Source organism: Acanthaster planci, linkage group LG18 (assembly GCF_054643075.1).
Source record: "Acanthaster planci isolate LZ-2023a linkage group LG18, COTS_SCS, whole genome shotgun sequence".
Lineage (NCBI taxonomy): Eukaryota > Metazoa > Echinodermata > Asteroidea > Valvatida > Acanthasteridae > Acanthaster > Acanthaster planci.
Window position 1 is genome coordinate 12,957,616 of NC_141794.1, and position 20,703 is coordinate 12,978,318.

At 43.7% G+C, this 20,703-nt stretch overlaps 1 protein-coding gene across 1 annotated transcript in view; it reads left to right on the forward strand.

Annotated features, from left to right (window-relative positions):
- Window positions 1-20,703, forward strand: part of LOC110985702 (uncharacterized) — a 66,907-nt gene that overhangs the window by 40,169 nt on the left and 6,035 nt on the right. The window contains exons 2-4 of the mRNA XM_022246915.2: window positions 8,532-8,678; window positions 16,182-16,287; window positions 18,543-18,702. Of these exons, the coding sequence (XP_022102607.1) occupies window positions 8,532-8,678; window positions 16,182-16,287; window positions 18,543-18,702 (413 nt within the window). The remainder of the gene's footprint in view (window positions 1-8,531; window positions 8,679-16,181; window positions 16,288-18,542; window positions 18,703-20,703) is intronic.

Consider the following 20,703-nt stretch of genomic DNA (forward strand, 5'->3'; position numbering starts at 1 on the left):
TATAAAGCTTGCTTAAAAGTAGGTAAGCAATTGGTAAAAAGTGGGTTAGCAGAACTGCTTAAAAACTAGTAAGGGTACATGGAACTTGTTTTGCGCACAGTTATAAAAGAATGTACTTGATAATACCATGCTACATTTCCATTACGGAAAACTACAGTCTGCCTCTGGCTATTATCAACACCGTTCGATATCATGGGATTCCTCTACTGTGAGAGGAATTTAAAGGTGCGTGTCAATCGCAACTGGATGGGCAAATCGATGTGTTTAATGTAGAGGGACCCAAACGATTAGACGCCGCACACTTATAATGATCTTGATCAATATGGCTGGAAAGTAAAGGGAGCACTGTGTTCTAAAAATAGATGGGCGTAGGAGGCCTATAGTGTAGAGTGGAAATCTTTATAGAGCAAATACCATCAGTGTGCTGGGCATTTCTACAAGTTCTTTGATGACGAGCCTCCTGTTGTGAAACATGTATCCAGATTTATAGCAATGGTGTTCGAACTGCAAAGGTTTAAAGATAATGAAATTAAAAAAGAGGTATTTGCTGGAACACAGTTTTCTGAAATCAAACGGATTTCCGTGCACGGCAATCATAATAATTATTAATCAATTGATGTTTACATTATGCAAATTTTTCACGTATTAAATTAGTATGATTTACACTGCATATCAAGTCACGTGTTAAGTCGATATTCTCGGGGCAGTGCTATTTTGGGCAAAGCAGCAGGTCTACGTTTGGAAATAACCTCTACGTTAATGAAATCTCTTGTATCCTGTCGTCCGTTTCTGTACATACCAAGCTAAGATATTAATGGTTTTTAACCTTTATTGTTGTTTCCGTAGAAAATACCAAAGCTTTCCGATTTCAGGACTGAAAGTAGGACTGATTCTTCGGGGTCACTGCAAGCAATAAACTCTGGGTATGAATAGAAACTAATCGAATCAGGGGACATTTATTGACCTGGAAGTGTCCGACTGAAGAACTCAGTCACGATTTTGAGTGTCGTTGTCAATAAGTCATCAATAACGGGCTGCACGTGATGGCGCCATCCTTAAACCCGGTGAGCGATGCTAGTGTGTTGTCGATTCGGTGAGTTTTTAGCCCTTGGTCGACCCAGGAGTTACCGAGGATCAAAAGCTAATCAAGCTTGGATGCGTTGGCGTGAAACAGAATATCAACTCATGAGCCCTGTCCGTCCTCCTAGCCAATTAGCTCTTGTAAGTTACCAGTTGCCGAAGATTTGTGTGTGTTTGGAGAGTTTTTTTCATTCCGGGCGATGGTTAATTGAGGGGATCAACCGTAATGGTTGTTAGGAATCGTGTCTTGACAGGCTTGGTTTGGGTGTTCATGCTTAAGCACGGCTCGGCTCCCCTCGGTGATATCAAAGGTTGTCAGACAGACAGGCAGGAGGCGCAGTCCGAGGCTGGCTGGCCGAGACCGAGTCTGTCATCAGAAAGACAAACCGGTCCAGGCTCAATTAATCCGGTCGACAGAAGGTGACTTGGAACTCGAACCTCGGGCGAAACTGATTTGTCGGGCCCTGATTGCCTGCTAGCCTTGTCGCCTAGTCTGCCCGCATTGTAATCCTATATTGCATTTCATTTTCACTTTTATTAATATTTGCCGGGCTTGTAATTAGGATACACATATGATTTTGGGGGATGGGTGTCCTGAATACCAATTCAGAATTAGAAATCTGGAGGGACGTTCCCCGCTGAAGTAGAAATGGAGGGAAACCAAGAGACTTGTTTTATTAATTTTTCGTCGTCACGATGGTATATGAGTCCATAGAATCATGAATGAGCTTCTACGATCTTGCTGACCAACCGAGAAAATTGATGAAGCGAATTTGTCAGGGTGGAGAGGACGGCGTTGCTCTTTGTTGCCTGGGGCAATGTGACTGATGAACAAAGCAATACCCATCCGCACGGAGCGAAAACAAGGAGAAGTTGAAACACAAATATGAGGTCCTCTAAGCTTTAATCCTAGAGAGCTGGCAGAACCAATTGCAATATCGCCCCGGACCATTTTCGGAGATCGGTTACCCGCACTACGACCAGTCCTAATTCAGATGAGTTTGGACAGCCGTCTTTCTGCGCAGGCTGTAGGGGTAGTTTTTAGAAGTCCTCGGGGTGTGACAGGGTGTGTGTGTGTGTGTCACTGGCTGGCTGAGGCGCGCCCAACCCGGCGCGTGGTCAGTCGCGAGCGACACCACAGTTAGGGGGATATCACGTCGCTTTATACCAATCACCCATGCGCATTTCTGGGTGTTCCGCGTACCACGGGGAGTCTGCAGGATTATCAGGGGAAGCCTTGCCGCGTTTCGGCCCCAGGGCGACAGCACGATGAAAGGACCGCGCTTCAAAGGAGTCTGCTGAAACCATGAGCCGTCGTAGAAAAACAAAAGCACCCAAGACTGGAGCCTTGGTTGCGTGGCGAAGTTTACATTACAATCTGCTGTGGTTCTGCTCCAAACTGGAATTTCGTCTCTACGTTTAGCCTGGAACATCAGAAATATGCACCGTGCCACTTGGTATCATAAACATCTGATTGTTAGTACACAAATAAACAGTGAAATGCAGTGGAGAACTAACGTCATGAAGGAAAGCGATCAAGGAAGTTACTACACCGTGAACACACAAATACCCAAAGGGACGTAGACCGTGCACACTAAATCTCATTAGACTAGGCCTACAGCCACAGTGTTGCAATGCTTTGAGTAATTCGTCTTTGAAGTTTGATCGGACCCCAGTAAGTTTCGACTGAACTTTCGGAACGCCTGGTGGCGCCAAACAGCACCGTGAGGGTCATCCATTTAGAATCACCCAACACAATACCGTCTTTAAAATATCTATAAATATTTCATACAAGCCAATAAAATTACCAACACCTTCGAAAGAGACGATTTTTTCCGTCGTTAAATTTCACGGCGTGCAGTTGTTACAGTGCCGTAATGTTTACCTCGGAGCAACCGGATTATATTAATACCGGCTGCCATATTTATACCAACTTGACCTATCTTGGGCTAGGTCAATGCCTGTTGTTTGGTAACTATTGATCTCAGAGTTGTACCCCATGGAATTCGGTTATGGATATTACTGTCGTGCATTTTGCATGTCTCGCCGGGTATAAAAACCTGAAGGTCTGAACTATGTATCCCCGTACCCTGTGGTCGGTATGATTTCGGTCACGTATTAGAGTTTATCACCTGGGCAGCTGGCTACGAAGCCTTGTCCAGCTTATTTCCGTGTAAACACCCATAGAGCTATAAAATGCGTTTGTCGTGTGAATAATGTTGAACTGTGGTTAAAAAAAATGGTCAGTGCTCTATTCATCCTTGATGTGTATATTGTACCGAAGCACCCTTAGAAAGTAGGAAAAGGAAGATTACAAAGGGTCAGCGAACCCTGTAGGTTTGCCTAGACGTATAAGGCAAAAGGTGCTTGGCGATGAAATTTTTCATGGATCATGTTTCTGACTGCAGCTCCGTAATTGCATATTTGGGCGATTCAGAGCCCGTCTGTACCTTTAAGTGGCCCCCTTTTTCCCGGTCTCTCAGCATTTTACGCGGCAATACTTCTTCAACTAGCTGGCTGTAATGTGGCGTATTAGATTGCTTAATATTCCTCCGTGCCTGAGAAGAAGATCTGCGCTGCAGGCCAAACCTGATGAAAAACCTTCATACAACTGTAACTTTCACCAAATAAGGCCGTGGTAAAATGCCAGGGGAGCTGGCCTATTTGAAATCAATTTCAACATAAGTCATCTTTAGTGACAGACACTATCCTTTAGCCTTCATATCTGTGGGAACGACGACTAGAAAACATCCCCAACCATCAAGTGATTCCTCTGCATTAAAGGGACAGATCGCAGTATATGAAAATTTAACTCAGGCATTCTAAGATAAACTTATGTTTTCTTCTAACATGTATAGTTTTATGAAACATGTAACATAGAGAACACAATCACAAAATCATGAAGTGCAGAAAAGACCCTTCCCTGAAGGCCAAGAAGAAATTTTTTTGCAACGAACCACAGATCTGTATCCGAGGTAGGAAGAAGCATGAAAGGACAGTTGTGTTAGTCATGGACCCTGCCAGGGGATCGGTTGTAAAGAAAAGGTTGGAAGCTTTAATGTTCTGCTTTCATATCATATATTTTGGTGTTCCAAGATGGGCTTCTGAACTGATTTTACGCTTCTTCAAAGTTTTTCAGTTTTTGTAGCTTTTGAGCGGGATTTGTACAAAAGGGGCGTATCGTTAATCTGTCTTTATTCTAACACGAAAAGCGTTTTTGCCCCTCCCGATTTTGCGTGAATGCGATCACGGGTGTTTTTGCTATCGTTTGGCCAAATGGTCCCCTCCAAAAGGAAATTTTCCTGTACTTCTGAGAGCACACTGGAAATCAATTGACAGTTCTTAGAAATGGCCTGGCAAATAATCATGTTTGCCCAAGTCATGACCATTCCACTCTGAGTTACGGGGTAGACTTGAACTTGACATTTTCCCTTTCTCCCCAACTTCCCCCACCGTAAACCAAGCTGCTGAAAGATTTAGATTCCCAATTTACTGGAGACGAGATGGGAGACAAGCTGATCGTTTCTTTATCCCTTCCCTCATCCTCAATGACCTTCACCATCCAGAACAGACTAACCCGTAGTCGTCATGGAACAAGCGTTAGGGAGTGCGCTTCGCTAGCGCTGCATGGAGGAAAACGAAGTACCACATGCCTGATAGAAACTCAGGTCCCCGCCGAGAATTGTAAGTCGACGAGAGTGCGTATTATGAAATTACCCAGTAATCAGAAACATAATTCGTCGAGTCCCAGAGCCCCAGCGGAGCGTGACTGTAAATATAGTTTCTGTCATCTTCCATTTTTACGGTCGGTTGACTGAGACGGCGAACTTGTGGACGGAGAGGCCGCAATGTAAACCCCCACTTAAAAGAAAGCAAATCAGACGCCTGTACATAAGGTGTGGACTTGGCAAAGCCAGGTGGAGCAGTAAGAATTATGAGAAACAGACAACTCAATTTAGAGCCCCAAGACATTGGACCTAACTTTGAAATATTAAACATTCTCTTTATCGATCAGCCGCTCTGTCTGTTAATTTGGCACATCCGGTGGCTGTTTCGTACAAGGCTAGTTGTCTTTCTAAAGTGGTGAAACATGGAATATTTAAAAGTTGTTCGATATTTCTTCAATCGACATATCTTACTTGTAGAGTCACTTGGCGTTTTGTCACGATACAGATATGATCTACTATGCATTGTACATGCAAGCTGCCATTATTCCAGCGGTGATATTTCAGGCAGCAAACAGCCGTTTACGCACAAACCACCGTAAGCCATACTGAAGATAGGCAGCGAACACCTTCACCAAGCTCGAGCTGTCTGCCTCCTTCTACCCGTCTTCCTTCCCCACCTGGCTGTGTTCCCTCGTGGCACTCTTCGAGCTCTCTGCGTTTTCACTCCCCGTTCCAACATTTCCTGTTGTGCGCGGCGAACGAAATTATTCGATGTGAAGGAATGGCGGAAGTTAAGCGCAGCTAGTGCGGCCGGCGCACGGGGTCGCTCCTTCGGGCGCTAGTTCGCCGAGCCCGCCCCAGTGCTTTCAACAGAGTGAGGAAATCCCTTAGGGCTATGATCACCCGGGGCCTGTAAGGACATGAAATGCATCTGAATGCTGGCTTATTTTTCAAGATTTTGGCCAGTTGGCCGTTAATTGCTGCAGTGGGGAACCGGATGTTATTCCATGGAAACTGGTCTTTATGTTAATAATATTACTTGTTTAAGTGCATTTTAATTCAGATGATTTCAAGGGGATGGGGATTGTTGGGAGGAAGAAATCATGATGGATTGGTGATGAAATGTTTTCAAATCATTAATGGAAATCTTTTGATTTTACCCTCTAGTTTTTTTGCATTGTCGGTTATTTACTGCAGGCCAGTTGGTGTTTACTTTGTGTTTATTTTATTTTTGACAGTCTGCAATTATGCTTATAGTTTGCGATAAAGTGAACCAAAAGTATGATTCATCCATACTAGCCATTGTGGTTTTGCGAAGTGTTTATATTAATTCGTGTTGAAAACATCTGACATTGTTCAGTTTTCCAGTTCCACGCAAATGTGCTGTACTCTATATGGGTTTATTGGCGCCTGAAATTGTAAATAAAGCTCAGCGGAAAACCATTTTCCTAGGTCAGCAAAAATGTATTATGTACTCTGGTGATTCACAGAAATGCGCGGGATTTTTTTGTCATCGCAGCACAGCGCCATCTTCGGTCAAGTGAAGCGATCTTGTGAGAGTGAGTGTGAGTGATCTTACTTTTAACAGGCCCGGATAACATTGTCCTTTTGGGCAGCAAACGCCCACCATCTAGCTCAGTGACCGGCTGAAGTTGTTTTCGGTCCAAGCTGGTTGAGCCTAAGAGTGACATCCACCGGGGAAATTGCAGTCTTAAGAGCAGTATTCTTCCTGGGGATTATTGCACACAGCCTGGGGAACTTGGTGTTTGATAAAGATGAGCAGATACCCCATTCCACGACAGCTGAACTGTGTAGAGACTACTGCGAAAGAGCCTGTCAATGTAGGCCTACCTGGTTTCCATTTTCCCCTCACCGTTCCAATTGATATTCAGCCCGTCGTGCTGTGCGTTTCACGCGCTCTGTTCCCTATCGTCCATTGTGCGATCGTCCTCACCGACTTTATGTGGCGCTGGTAAGGGCAAAAGACTTTCATAAAATCGGACGGAAATACGTCATAGGAGGATACTGGCACGCTAGGCATTGTGGTTTACTCTCTGTCCTAATCAACGCATGTAGGGCCATGTCCGAATAACGTGACTGCTGCCTAAAACACGAACGAGTCTATCGTATTTCAAGTCGCAGCCAGGTGATTCAGAAGCGGCTTACATTTAGTGCACACGTGTCATGCGTAAGCGGACTTTTTTACACGTGTTGTTGCTCTGCTGAACTCTTCCCGATGAGTGCTCGACAAATATTACGTCATGCATTTACCCTTCTCAGAGCCCCGAAGGGGCATTTGTTACGAGCAAACGTCCATTGTTGACCTGTATGCCCTCATTACGATGATACACCTTTCGTTTATCCACCTCGTACCCGAGGTGTTGTATTGTCGCGGCGAGTCTCACCAACTTTGTCAAGTTATCTGTTCCCCCATCCTTGCTAGCGAGCCTCTGAGCTGGCCCCGGCCGCTTACCTAAATGTAATTTGCTCCAAATGTCAACGAACGCCAAACTGTAACGGAACTCCCCCCCCCCACCGCCCCGTGCCGTTCTGCCTCTTCTTTGGGCTCTCATCGCATTGGCGAGTTGAGCGTGTATTATAGCTGAGCACAAAGCTCCTGAATCTGATCAAGTTGATAACCTACAAAATATACACAGAGGCCCCGAAGGCGTGAGGATTATACAAAACAAACGGATCGATGGGAACACCTGACACACACGAACAAGTGGGTAACTCTATATTAGATTTCTGGAGGAGACAGGAAACAAGCTTTAGTTGGCGTCAATTAACGCGTGCTCAGTTTTCGTCGGGTTCCCGTCCCCGTGCGTGTTGCGCCACCGGACTTTTCGGCCTATCCCAGGCTCGTTCAACAACACACAAAAATACTTGAGTTACCAAGAGCGGTGCCATACTTCACACTAACGTGCGGTGTAATGATACTCCTCTAACGTGCGGTGTAATGATACTCCTCGGCGGTTTTCAAGTGCGTCCCAAAAATAACATTTTTAGAGATTTGATGGTTATAATCGTCTGAGCAGTGCCCGTGTTGGGTTTTCAAACTGAACAATGGCCGCGTATTTAAATAGCCGTAATTGTGCTAGGCTTGTAAAATTCAAGGGCGTTTTATTGGGTCCGGTTGCCGTTACTGATAGGTTGGGCTGTCGACGCTGATACGCACAAGTGGATTCGCCGAGTATTTTGATATTTCGACTTCGCGACATTCAGATGTTCCCTTTGATCGATGAGGGTCATGTTGATACCTTTTGGGCGATATCCTCTTAAATGGCCGTTGACGTCTTTCTGTATGTTGTAGGGTGCTTGAGCGCAGACACTGTATGGCAAAGCTTCATGAATTTCTGGCTGTGTCGCACGAAGGGGAAGACTATAGTTTAAAGTGTGTTTGTTGCAAAAAGATATAAAAGTTGGAATTAAGTGAATTTATGAGTCATCTGTTGTTGTCAGCAGTGATTTTACTGCAGCTTTTATTTTGTAAAGCTACTGTAATAAAACCATAAGGTTGGTGGAGAAAGAAATAAATGGAGACACGCCTTTCTTTTTTGACTGACTTTTTAAATCTTTTTTTACTCTGACATTTTCTTGATAACTTAGATTTTACCCAATTCTGTACTTTTAATAACGTGTCTTCTCGGTTGCATAGCTGTGCAGAAGCCATATTTGCTGACCATTAGCAAACTTTGTCGCAAGGTGGTCACCTTCCGTGCTGTATAACTACTCAGTATGGCGGTTTGCCTGATCTCTTATTTTTGTGTGTTTCTATTGCAGTTGTCATATCATGCGACTTTCAGAATGAACGAGCCTGCGGGTACACGCAGTCATCCAACAATGACTTCAATTGGATTCGTACCAAAGGTCACTCCCCTAGCTGGTACTCCGGTCCATTGGCTGACCACACCTATAACAACTCATCAGGTAAGATTTCATAATGAGCGCTCTTCCAACGTTCCCCTCATTATCACTGAAACCTATCTTATCTTCGCTATCTCAAATTTCAAGTCGTGAACCTGAAGCTGTTAGTTTGAAGTGTTTGCAAGTTTAGAGATCGTATGGAAGGTCTGAGGTTTAAACTCTGGGTGGCAGCAGACATCTTTATTCATTTTCCCGTTGCTCCAAGCATATTCAACTTAATATTTTAAGGTGAGGAATTATCAAGGAATCGTGTTTGGCAATACGGTGCAAGAAATCCCCGTGAAATTATTATCACTGATCACATATCGCCTCGATATATACATTTCTGTATGTACTGTACCATTTCGGTTCAAACGTACGCATTTTGTAAGTAATACACGATAGATATACATTTCACATGCTGCTTCGTTGTACATTAAGTGTTCATAGACAGCTATCCCCCAAATGATCTCAACATGCTCCGCATCTACAACCACGATTTCTTTCCTGCCGAGTAGCAGCAGACCTTGACACCTTTTGGTCTGCTTACACCGTGAACATACATGTATTAACTTGACAATGGCTGGAGACAGAGTTGCCGCTGGTTTTAATTAAAAAAGAAAGCTTTCCTCCATAAACGTCAAATAGAATATAAAAGAAATGATATTTTAAGAGAAACACTGAAACACGTTTGCTGTGTTTTCGCATGATAAACCAGTTGTATAGGCATTGTCGAAACTTTACAAGTTGCAGTTTATAAATTCAATTCTTACCTTGAAATAATGTCAGCCTTTGTTACATTTCTATTTGATGGATCGATCGATTTATTGATTTCCTTTGGAAAGTGAAAATGTATTGCATTGTGCAATGGAAACAGCTCGTTCCCTGAAAGTGGTGTTGATGAAGTATATGCAAGTGGGATAGGTATTGGATCCACTTACTGGGACTCTCCTTCCTTGTGGAATCTGAGCGTTTATCCTCTCCTTGAAATCGCAGCAGAATCAAAGTGTTCGCTGCAGTGAAGCGTCCCATGGTGGAAAATAGCGCACCGCTTGTGAAGAGAAAAAAAGAAAGATGGAAACTTTCTCGGAGACGGTAAATTCTAGTGTTTATCCTAAAATTCAGGGAATTTATTATGGATATTCCGTTTCGCTCTTTGGATAACCGAGAATGCTGGGTAAAAAAGTAGACTTGTGTTACATGTAGTAGGCCGTGGAGAATATATACGTTGAACGAACCCAGAAACTAAGAAACGTGTCTTCGGACGGAATATCAAGCGATATGATATTCGCAGTGAGACAAACATCTTGGCAATTTTTTAGCGGTGGTATAGTCCCGCTGAGTGATGGGATGAGACGAGACTCACGAGACTCCATCTAGCGAGGAAATCACTCATTCAAAATACCTGCCATGCGGCTACGGATAAAAAGGGTTCATTGGCGTTGAAACGAAAATGTCACTGCGTCATTTAGAACAAATCAGTCATGCTCAGGCGAACAGGGTTCACTGAGCTTGACTAGCGACATCAAAGAATTGCTTGCCTTGCCGCGGTTCGGTAGAATGTGTCGTATTCTCTCAGGAAATGCGTGGACAGGAAACTTAAAAACAAAAAGAGTGTGCATTACTTGCACTGATAAAGTAAGAAGACAATTGGAGGGAAATCAGAGTAATAATTCCTTCGTCGTGCGGACTACCTGCTATTAAGTATATTAGCGCGATCTGCGTGATAAAATTGAACGGCAAGGGAAAGAAAATTGCTTCCTCAGCGGCCTGACATTTTGAGGGAAACCTTGCTAATTTGCCGGAATCGAAAATATGAGTTTTGGCGAAATAATGAAATGGCAAGTCATCCGAGCTGGTCTCTTTGGCGATCATTCACACGATGAACTCAGAAACTACCCGTAGGATTATACAGCTGGTCTTCGAAGGATCGTCATCGGCTCTACAGCCGGCCGTGGATTCTTGAATTTGGAGTTCGATTGAAAACCTAGCCGGTCCGACGGTAAGGCAAGACGAACGCCCGGTGGCGGCACAACATCGACCGCCGAGTTGGGAAACTTTCTGCGGCGTGTGAAGTGGGCCAGTGCAGATCCGAAATCGGCCCTCGGGCGAAATTCTTTTCTTCAAGTTTTTGCCGCACCTCAATTTTTCCCCATAGTTCCTTGTTCTCGCTAGTCTACTGTAGCCTGCATCGGCTTTTCATTCAGCTTCTTGTTGTGTTCAATCATGTGATGGAATGCTTCAAACTAATTAACCGATTTCGGCGTTATTTCACGGCGCGAGAGAGGAAATTAACTTTCATTTAGGAATATGGCTCGTAGACCTGCTGCTCCCGTTTCATTTTACATGTTTTTTTCTTTACTTCAACCTTCTAACACCAAGTAAACATGCTCATCAGTATTCAAGAGAAAATCCTCTGCCACGAATATGAAATGGTACACCGTGCGAAGTGCATTCGAATCTGCAGGATTCGGCTTCGATACTTTGCTACAGCGTAAGGCCAAGCCTGTTATGCAACTAAGTCCGCAGTCAGCTTGCAGTGCCCTCATATCAAGTGTGCTACACAGTTATCATCTCACATTAAGCAAGGCTGTCGTTTTAGCTTTGTTTGTATCATGTAGCATATGGCATGTTGCATGTAAACCTTTTTCCTGTGATGTAACAATCGTTCTGGACTGCTGTGTGTTGTGATGGTAATATACCTATATTCAAAATAAACTAGTCAAGCATGCACTGTTTGCACGTGCGCTTGCACGCGGTGGAAGCTGCCCGTAGGAATATCCGGTTCGTAAGTGACTTCGTCACAAAGGCAGACGCGCCACGATTTGCAGGCTCCCATTGGACGATCGCTGAAGTTTCGCGTTAACTTTCGGTTCCATGGTTCCATGGAAACGGCTATCAATGCATGTAACTCTATGTGCAGTGAACGTGTGCAGTGGGCGTGGTTTAAACTGAAGTGTCGTCACACTTACGAACCGGACATGGGATCACTGTGGCCAAGGCGGTTCACACGTCGTGGTATTGTTTACATTTAGCGTAATCCAGTCACGAGGGTAAAAAAGGTCTATAGCAGCGAGCCATGATAAAACCCTGTGGAGGTTAACATTAATGGAGTTTATACAAGTTGTGCAGTTTACGTTGATACGGGTGTTGTAGAAATGGCCATAGTGGTGGCATTTTGTTTACGGATTGGACTATTCCTGCATGAGTTTTATAAAAGAAACGTGTAAGCCATAGCCACAAACGTCAAATTTAAGTGAACAAAAAAATTTTCAACAACGTCAAAATTTCGTGTAAACCTTATACAGTCTCTCAGAACCTCCCAAATAACTAGTTCTCGTAGGCCATGAGAATTGACTAAAATGGCGTGTCGAGCATGCAAAGCGCGGTACGGGAAGGGACCTCCAAGCCGTGCCACACCCGAGATTCCGCGAGACATTCCGATATATCTAGGGCCGTAACATGAAGCCCTTATTGACCAGAGATAGCAACGGGCTAATTGATGGAGTGTGCCGCTCAGACCAGCCGAGTGCGTACATTATTCAAGAGATGTCATTTAAGTTGCCTCTGCGGTGATGAGATTAGCCTCAGGCCGAGTGTAGGAAACCCCTTAAGCTGCTTCCAAATCCTCGTAAATTAACGCGTCTCAGCCGCACACCCCATGGCTGGTGCTGTTCCTTCTTTTTCTAAATCAATCCGCGCTGGAGGGCCCGATCGATGGCGGTTTGAGGGGGGTAGAGAGAGGATAACCCAGAACAACACTATGAATTAAACTTGGCCTCAAGTCATATCTTCGGATGGAGACGGGAGAGGGGGGGCTCAGATTTTTTTCTTTTGGTTTTTCATCCGTAAACTACCCGTTGGGTAGACCTCTCATTAGGGTCGTGGCAAGAGCGACGCAATGGTTGCTGTGGTACCACAGGCGTGGTGTGAGGGGCCCCAATGCCTTCATTTGCATTGCAGAGTGTTCCCCTCAGTGTCGGTAAGACGTGATGAGAATGTTCGCGCTAATACAATGAATTTTCATGGAATTTTGTCACCATTCTACGCTATTTTTTCTATAAAAAGAAAAACAAACAAACAGTGGATCGACGGGCGAGGGCTGTGAAAACACCCGGGAAAAGTTTGAATTGGAAATTATGAAGATAATTGGCGGTGGGGAATGGATAGGGCCACACAATAGAATGACAGGAGAAAGATGGGTTAAGGGATGGCAAAGCGCACTTTGATTGGCTGTCAAATGTCTCCCCGCGTTTGTTCCTTCTGGTTGAGCAGATGAGCAAAGCTTACAGAATTTGTTTGTAGTTTAGTCATTGGTATGGCTACGGGGCTTGGGGATACAAACCCATTAATAAAGCAAGGCGTGTTGAAAGAGCCAGCTTTCTTATGGAGATTCTATTAAAGTAACCAATGCAAATCGTCAGTAGGGAAGACTCGAAAAGCCATTTTGGGATATCTTTAAATAAGAGAATAACGAACCTAAGGTTCTATCTGACACAGGGGGTCTTTCAAATTGTTCATATATCCTGGGCCTTGGTAAACATTTAGCACGCACCGTTTGCCACTTGCTCCTAGCAGTTGCATCGCAGCAAATGTTTCCAAAAGAAATACTTCATGACATTGAGCGATCGTGCAGCGTATGTGTTAAATGGAAAGTGTTAACGTCGGCCGTATAGGCAAATGTCAGCCACTTGGTGGCAGCAGACATGTTGTATTTTGCTCATTGTCGTTGCAGTCTTTAGAGTAACGCGTATGATCAGAAACAAGGATCTTTGGAAGGGACCCAATATGTTAGCTACCACACAGCAGTTCAAATTTGATGTTCCCCATACAACTTTTAATTATCCGCCAAGGTAAGCTACTTATCGCTTAGTTGAGACAAGATCCCCCATGGCTTACAGGTATAGCTGTGCTTCAACTTGAACCTACATGTAATCTTAAGACGATTGACAGACTTACCAGAAGCTGTTGGAATTGGGGCATGGGGGAAATATAAAAATTGAAAGAACTGCAAAGGCAGACTCGAGCAGAGCAGGAAGTGACTAGTGTTTCGTCTCGCTGGAGTAGGATTAGGTAAGATGTGACCTTTTCTCCGGTGAAAAAATAATCATGTGATTAATTAACTAGGCCAAGCGAACCAATTTTATTTTAACGGGGCCCACACGAATCGCACCTCGGGTGTAAATTCGCTAAACCTATAGATAAACGCATCTCGCCCCAATTCTCTGTCAGCTCGTTCGTCAACACATGTAAGAGAGGCGAACCGAGTTGTTGACATGGGAACGCCCTCTATCGATATTGATTGATTTAAAGACTGGAGTTGGTTGAAGACGTTAGTTTACACATGTTAAAGTCGAGTTTATTTACTTAAAGAATCACGAGCTGCTTTGTGTAGGTTGTTCGTTTTGACGTCATACATGTAGAGCTACATCTGCAGATACCATCGATCTGCCAAGCTTGATATGAGAACATATCCGAAATTGATTTGTTGGCTACGGTAACCCAACGTTGCACGCTCATGGTAAAAAAACGGAGAACAAAGTCGCAAGATTTCTGATATGAACTAAGCTTCATAATCAAATATGGCGGGAAAATGGTTGTGAAAGATGCGGATAACATGGGTCGTAAAAGATCCATTCAACTGCCTTTGAAGGTTGATTGCGAGACGCAAGTGAAAAAAATGTTGTTTACGTGCTACAAAAACAACTGTTTAGGAGGAATATTTCAGTCGATCAGCTGAGAAATGTATTTTGTGTGCCAAATTTATGTGTTAGGTAAATATGGCACAGCTTTTCGTACTTACTGGAGAATTCCAGAAAAAAATGTGGTGCATATGCGTGTTTGTTACTTTTATAATCGCCACGGATTTTGAGCTTGAAATGTTTTCCATGCAGCATTAAAAGGCTGTGGTTCTCCCCAGTGAAGCTTCGAAGTTGATAACTGTCAGTTTATTTATAGAACCCACGTAAATCCGAGGCCTACTGTCGATAACATAGCTAACCCCCAAAAGTGGAGTTTGCCTTGGAATTACAACCTCCATTTCGGCGGGAAATAACAGTCTCACGATTTTTGCCAACGGGATGGAGCGCGCCAGCTTGACAGCCAGCAGACGACATCTTAATAGAACTCCCCTACGTTGACAGCACGCGTGATGCCGCGCTTTGAGGTATATAATCCGACCGTAGCACCATAACAACTCTAACCTTTACAGGAGAAGGGCCTGCCGACTGCAAAAAAGGTTTTTTCTTTGCAGTCTAGCTTTGCATTTTCTCCAGCTTGACGATGAGGTTCAGTGAAGGTAACGTCGCAATGACGAAAGGCCCTGGCTGTCTTTAAGTTCACGAAGGTATTCTATCTTTGAGTCTATTGCACTAGCACTATACCTTAAACATAAAAAACAAACTTCCTCGGGCTTAACTGAATCATAACAGTTCCTTGTTTATTGTCGTGTTGAATTGGATAATTGTTAATATACATGTGTTCAGATCTAAGTACATTCCTGACTCTGTGTTATTATTAAAACCAAACTGCATTTTGCCAAGCAAAGGAGTGACTTCGTCAGCAACACAGCTCGCGTGGAGTGGACGGTGCTAGTCTAGCGTCTTCTGCCGCAGGGGTGGCGCTCAGAAAAAAAAAAGTTGACGGTGATTTTCGTCGCCAAATCCTTCAGCATAATTCTCTTAAATGTTTCGGCTGTGGGGCAGAGCTGGGTTTTTATTCGCGGTAAAGTGAGTTATTAAATCTTGCTTTCCCACCGTCGTGACGCCAGCCTTTGCTTTGGGACAAGGAAAGATCACTTTTCTGGAGAAATCTGGAGCACTTAAAGTTGGGCACGTAGTGTGGCTATCTTGCAGTATGTGTCAGCTGAGAGAGTACGTTAAAGGGCAGCTGTCGTTCCCAGGAAATCGGCTCAGCAGATTCACCAAATGCTCTTTAATAAACAATAAATTCCCGAGGCCTTATCGTGTTGCCTTCGCGGAGCAGTTCATTATATTGTCAGTGAGCTGTTTTCATTAAATTGCCCTTTAATTTGTTCGTACAGGTGCAAGTAAATTTTTCCAAGAAAAAAAACTCTTCTATTGGCTAGGGGTAAAAAAGAAGACTTGTAGTGGAATATCCGTTTTTTATGAAAATGCAAGGGCAGATAATGTCGCTTGTATATGAAATCATGGAATAATGTAAAACGGCAGGTGTGCTTCCTCATCAATAACTAGCAAAAGATCTGAAGTAACCACCCATTCGCTTGGCCATTTGCTGAATACCAATATTATTAACCTTCTTTCCCGTTTATTCATTATGACTGAGGATCCAGGTTAATAGAAGGGAGAGCGACATAAATCTGTGTTATATTTATACGAATTTAGGACTTTCTTGGTTGTTTGAACGTTGTAACCGATGGGAAAACGAAGTTGCATAAACCTTTGCGTCACTTAATTGCATTGCATGTCAGACACTTCCCAAAGAATGAAACGGCTCCTGTATTATTTGCTTGAACACCAATCTCTTCTCATTTCCTCGTCTGTTTAGGATACTACATCTATGCTCCGTCGTCCTACAACGATACTCAGATTGGCCAGGTCGCTCGATTCTCCTTCCCTGCTTACCAGTTGCGAGAAGGGCACGGCAGGCTCAGGTATGTTGTCTTGCTTCTTCAATTCCGTCACCCCAACCGCTTCCTTTCATAGCTCTGTAATTTCATCCCACTTTGACACAGCACCTGTTTGGTCTGATATGAATTCTGTGTTGGGATCAGGCAGTGAATACTGTTATCTGCCCAGTTGTACTTGTTAGCAAAATGCTGCCATTACATCTCCACGATGGATTTTAGACACAGGAAGCCCCATTCTTCTACTAATGATCAGCTGACTTTCTGTTACTCTTACAAATAAGTAGGCCTGTACGCTTTTCATTGTACCCTGTAAACGTGTGCAGAGCCTTCATGACTTAGACTTAGATGTACAGCTATCAATAATAATGAACAGCTTCCTCAAGCTCTAGACAGGTCATATGGTCAACGCGACGCCAATCACCGTTCTTAAAAAGATATAGTAACAGCGTACGAGTATGGCTTCCGAATCACCTGTCATTCGAATTGTCCAACTCAAGTCGTTGAAGTCGATGAACCCACGCGGTTGAAGTTTTAGTTCTTCATGATTTCTCTCTCGATTATGACCTGCACGAAATTATTGTGAAGCGAATCGTTTTGAATAATTCTATACCTTTGGCGTCATGATGACGTCAATATCCTCGTTGCCTAAAGCTGCTTTATGATCTGAATCACATTTTAAGCCTTCCGGGATCTATCTGAAGGGAAGTATGAAAAGGAAATAACATGTTCTGAAGAGGTCGAGAGAGTATGTCGAACACAAAGTAGCCATGGTTATATGTCAGTGACTGAATAACCTTTTTAAATTTTAAATATTCACCCGCCTATTCGTTATGTTGACCAAGCTTGAACCTTGCATACTTGTCCTCCTTTAATTCAAAGACTTTGTTGTAATATGCCTTAAATCTATATACGCCAGCGTATGCATTGTGCGGGAAGATAACATAACAAATGGCGGCGTCTTTTAAAAATATTGATGCCTGAACCCGGTACATGGGACGGCATCTTGCCCACAATGACCTTCGGAGTAGATAACGGTTCCAGTGCTGAACCTGGCAAACTCCCCTTGGGGGTGGCAAGTCTTCGATTGGAGTCTCCATAAATTGACTCCGATTTCTGTGTGTGTTCAAAGGACAGGTATGAATCCGGCAAAAATCCGGTTGTTTATCTCCAAAGAGCGAGCTTCTATTTCTCGTCTCTGATCCCGGCGAGTCGGTCAAATCATGTGGGGATAGAGTGAAGTGTTTGTCCGGTAATAAGCCCGTGCCTGTCCTCTGCGCTTATGGCACGCCGGCCGACAAAAATGCACGAATAAAGAGGCCATGACTTATTGGATTCCGTCGCCGATCCATTGTCCCTAGACAACTTCCTGACAGATTTCCGCGGCATTTTTTCTCGCCGAAAAGAGGGGAGTGAAAAGAAAGGGGGCAAATCCCAGACGGTTGTGTCTGAGCTGACCAGACAATTTCAGGCATGGAAGGAGCTGCGCTATGTGTGTGTGGGTTGTAGCATCGCAACAGTACTTGGCAGTGTGTGATTTAACAAGTGACCCGGTGGTAACTCTGGGCTGAGAGCTGTTTCCAGAAGAGAAAATGGGCGTTGGGGGCGCGCTTTTGTTGTCCAAGAGAAGTTACAAATCAGGAATGAAAAACAGGAAGCTTTATATTCTCTGACGTTGAATTGTTTGCTTGGAAACTGCGTCCAGTTGGTGGGGGAAATCAGCCCCACTCGAGGTCGACCTTATTCTGTGGCTGATCTCAATTATACGCTCTAATAAATGAAAAAAACGTAATGTAATGAGTCTGATATTTTTGGTGCAGTCATAGAGCGGTTTAAAGACGTCTTGGCATTAAAATCAATTCGCGACGAGAATGTGCTTGCAATTTTGATGGATGGTAATAATCTCTACTCGCATTGTACACCACCCTTGTAACCAATGCATTTGCCACTTTCTCTCAATCCATCCGATTTACGTCTTCCAATTACTTCTTTTCAGAATTCCTTGTGCTAATTCATGGCTGCCTTGTCCATACATTTCATCCTTTTAACCATAGACAAATCTGAGGAGACGCCATTCCTGCGCGGCCATCGTACACAGGCGCATGTCTTCACTTGAGCGTGTGGGTGCACTTTGGCAAGTCACGACGCCCGATTGGTTGGAGAGGAATGTAACGCGCGCGCACCACCTACGTGCGAACGGGGTGGTCCCGCAGTAATGGCTTTCGATTCTTTTCGCAGGATATTTGTCTAGATACGTTTCACTTCTTTGGTTTCACTCCCAGGTTTTTCTATCACATGTGGGACGGATACGAACCCGACAAACTGGGCACGTTGACTGTCTACGCCTGTCATGGTCTGCCACTGTGGTCGCGGGAGAGACGACAAAGGGACATGTGGCTAGGGACAGGTGTCGTGGACATCTTTTGCACCCAGCCCTTTCAGGTAAATCCATCAACCCTGCAGCAGTTGTTATTAAACACCCCTCGTTTGTTGTAAAGGTTTCTTTATAAAAGCGTCAACTGTCTTCAGTCTGGCACCGTGTGGCAACCACATAAATTCTCTTCGGATTTTTTATATTGAAACACTTGGGAACCAGCCCATTCCCACCATATAGGCCTAAAGGCCGGTTCAAACTTGACTCTTATCTCTGACGTCAGATCAAATTATTCGCGAATTCATAGAAGTAGAACACATTTCAAGGAAATTTCGCTGCAAATTTGTCAGGACGTTGACTTCGCTTCGCTTTTGCGTGAAGTATGAACCGGACTTAAGACGCCTTTTACACCAGTGGGGATAGCGCGAAACGCGCTGTCGTTATGCAAATATACAGCCTACTGCTCGGCTTCCACACTTTATTGCGCTTTATTGAGCGTTGTAGATTCTATTGGTCAAGCATCACTTTGCAATTCATTAAGATTTCGCTCACCTTGCGAAATTCAAGCTTGCTTAAAAGGTCAATGACTCTACGAAAACCTAAATCAATTGGCTCTATAGTAGTCAGTGTGCGATATCCACTCCAGTGGTCAAGCTTACATACTGATGTGTTATTGGCCTCTCTGTTCTGCTATTGGCCAAGTGATTGCTTTGTTGACCAATCAGCGCCATCAAATGCGATTTAGGTGTGCTTGCCACTGATCATGCGTGAAAGTCGCTCCCTGGAGAGGACACCTTTAATTAATAAAAAATTTAAAAATGAAGTGAAATACACACCAATAGTGAAGTAATGAATTATGCCTCTGAAAGAAACTTGAGAAGCACAGGTAAAGGCAAAGTAAGAGAAGAACTTCTGTAAAGGGTGCATGGATTTGTGGAGTACGTTGACTGTTCTCTGGATGGCCTGGGGACAACTTGACGGTAGTTCCCGCTCGTTCGACCCATGACTCACCGGTACCTAACACTTCACAAAATACTAGGTTCCCCTCGATGGAGACATGACCTGCATACTTCATCTCTGCATCTCATCTCTCGCTCAAAATATGATATTTTTACACCATGACTGAGTTTAAGGATTTTTTAGGTAAGACTGACTTCCATTGCACGTTAGGAGTTCGTTAGTTTGCTCTACTTTAAATTCCATGGTAAGTGAGATTTTGTTTTATCGGGCATTGGTAACATTGTAAGCCAGGGCTTCGGACAACTTGGCAAAAAGACCATCGGATAGCTGCATTTTCACTTGGCGTGCCTTTACTGGCTCTATTTGAGATCTTCATAATTATTACTATGACACAAAAGTACAAAGTAATAGATTACCATTATTTGGCGTGCACCGTTCAATAAGATGAATCGCGCCGTCTTACATTTATTCAGTAACTAAGCAACAAACCATTGTCATTGTGACAGCCTGATAGGACCCTTGAAATTTGCTTTTTCCTCAGACAAGATGAAGTGTTCCTTGTGGACATTTTTGTTTTCATTTTTGCAATTGGGAATTTATGAGAAGCTATAAAGAAGACTGAACGCCGTGCGAATTCCCACTATATAAGCAATCTATAAATTACATTTTCAAGTAGGAGAAAAATAAAATTAAAAATTGAGGAGGAAAGTAGTAATCTTATTTAGAAATGGTTTCGTTTCGATTCATTATTCTCTGGCTCCTGAGGGCAAATTTAAGAATTCAATGAAGAATTTTCGTAATCAGTTGAAGGCATCTGCAATGGTCTTTTCCTCAGACGAAAATCAGATTCTTTCCATGCCAATGGCACATTTGGTGTGATTAATTCACTTAGGGTTTTATCTCGACGATCGAATGTACCCTCGTTTCCTGGATAAAAAAGAGCTTGGATTTTGGTGTAATTGCAAAATCCTGTAAACGGATTTACGAAAGGTAAGCGAAAACAGAACATACGCCTGTGGGGCGTGTCACCGCCTCCCTGATTGAAAGAAAACAATCATTACCATTTTTGCAAGGTTTAGGATGAAAAAAAAAATCGCGCCCATTTTGTG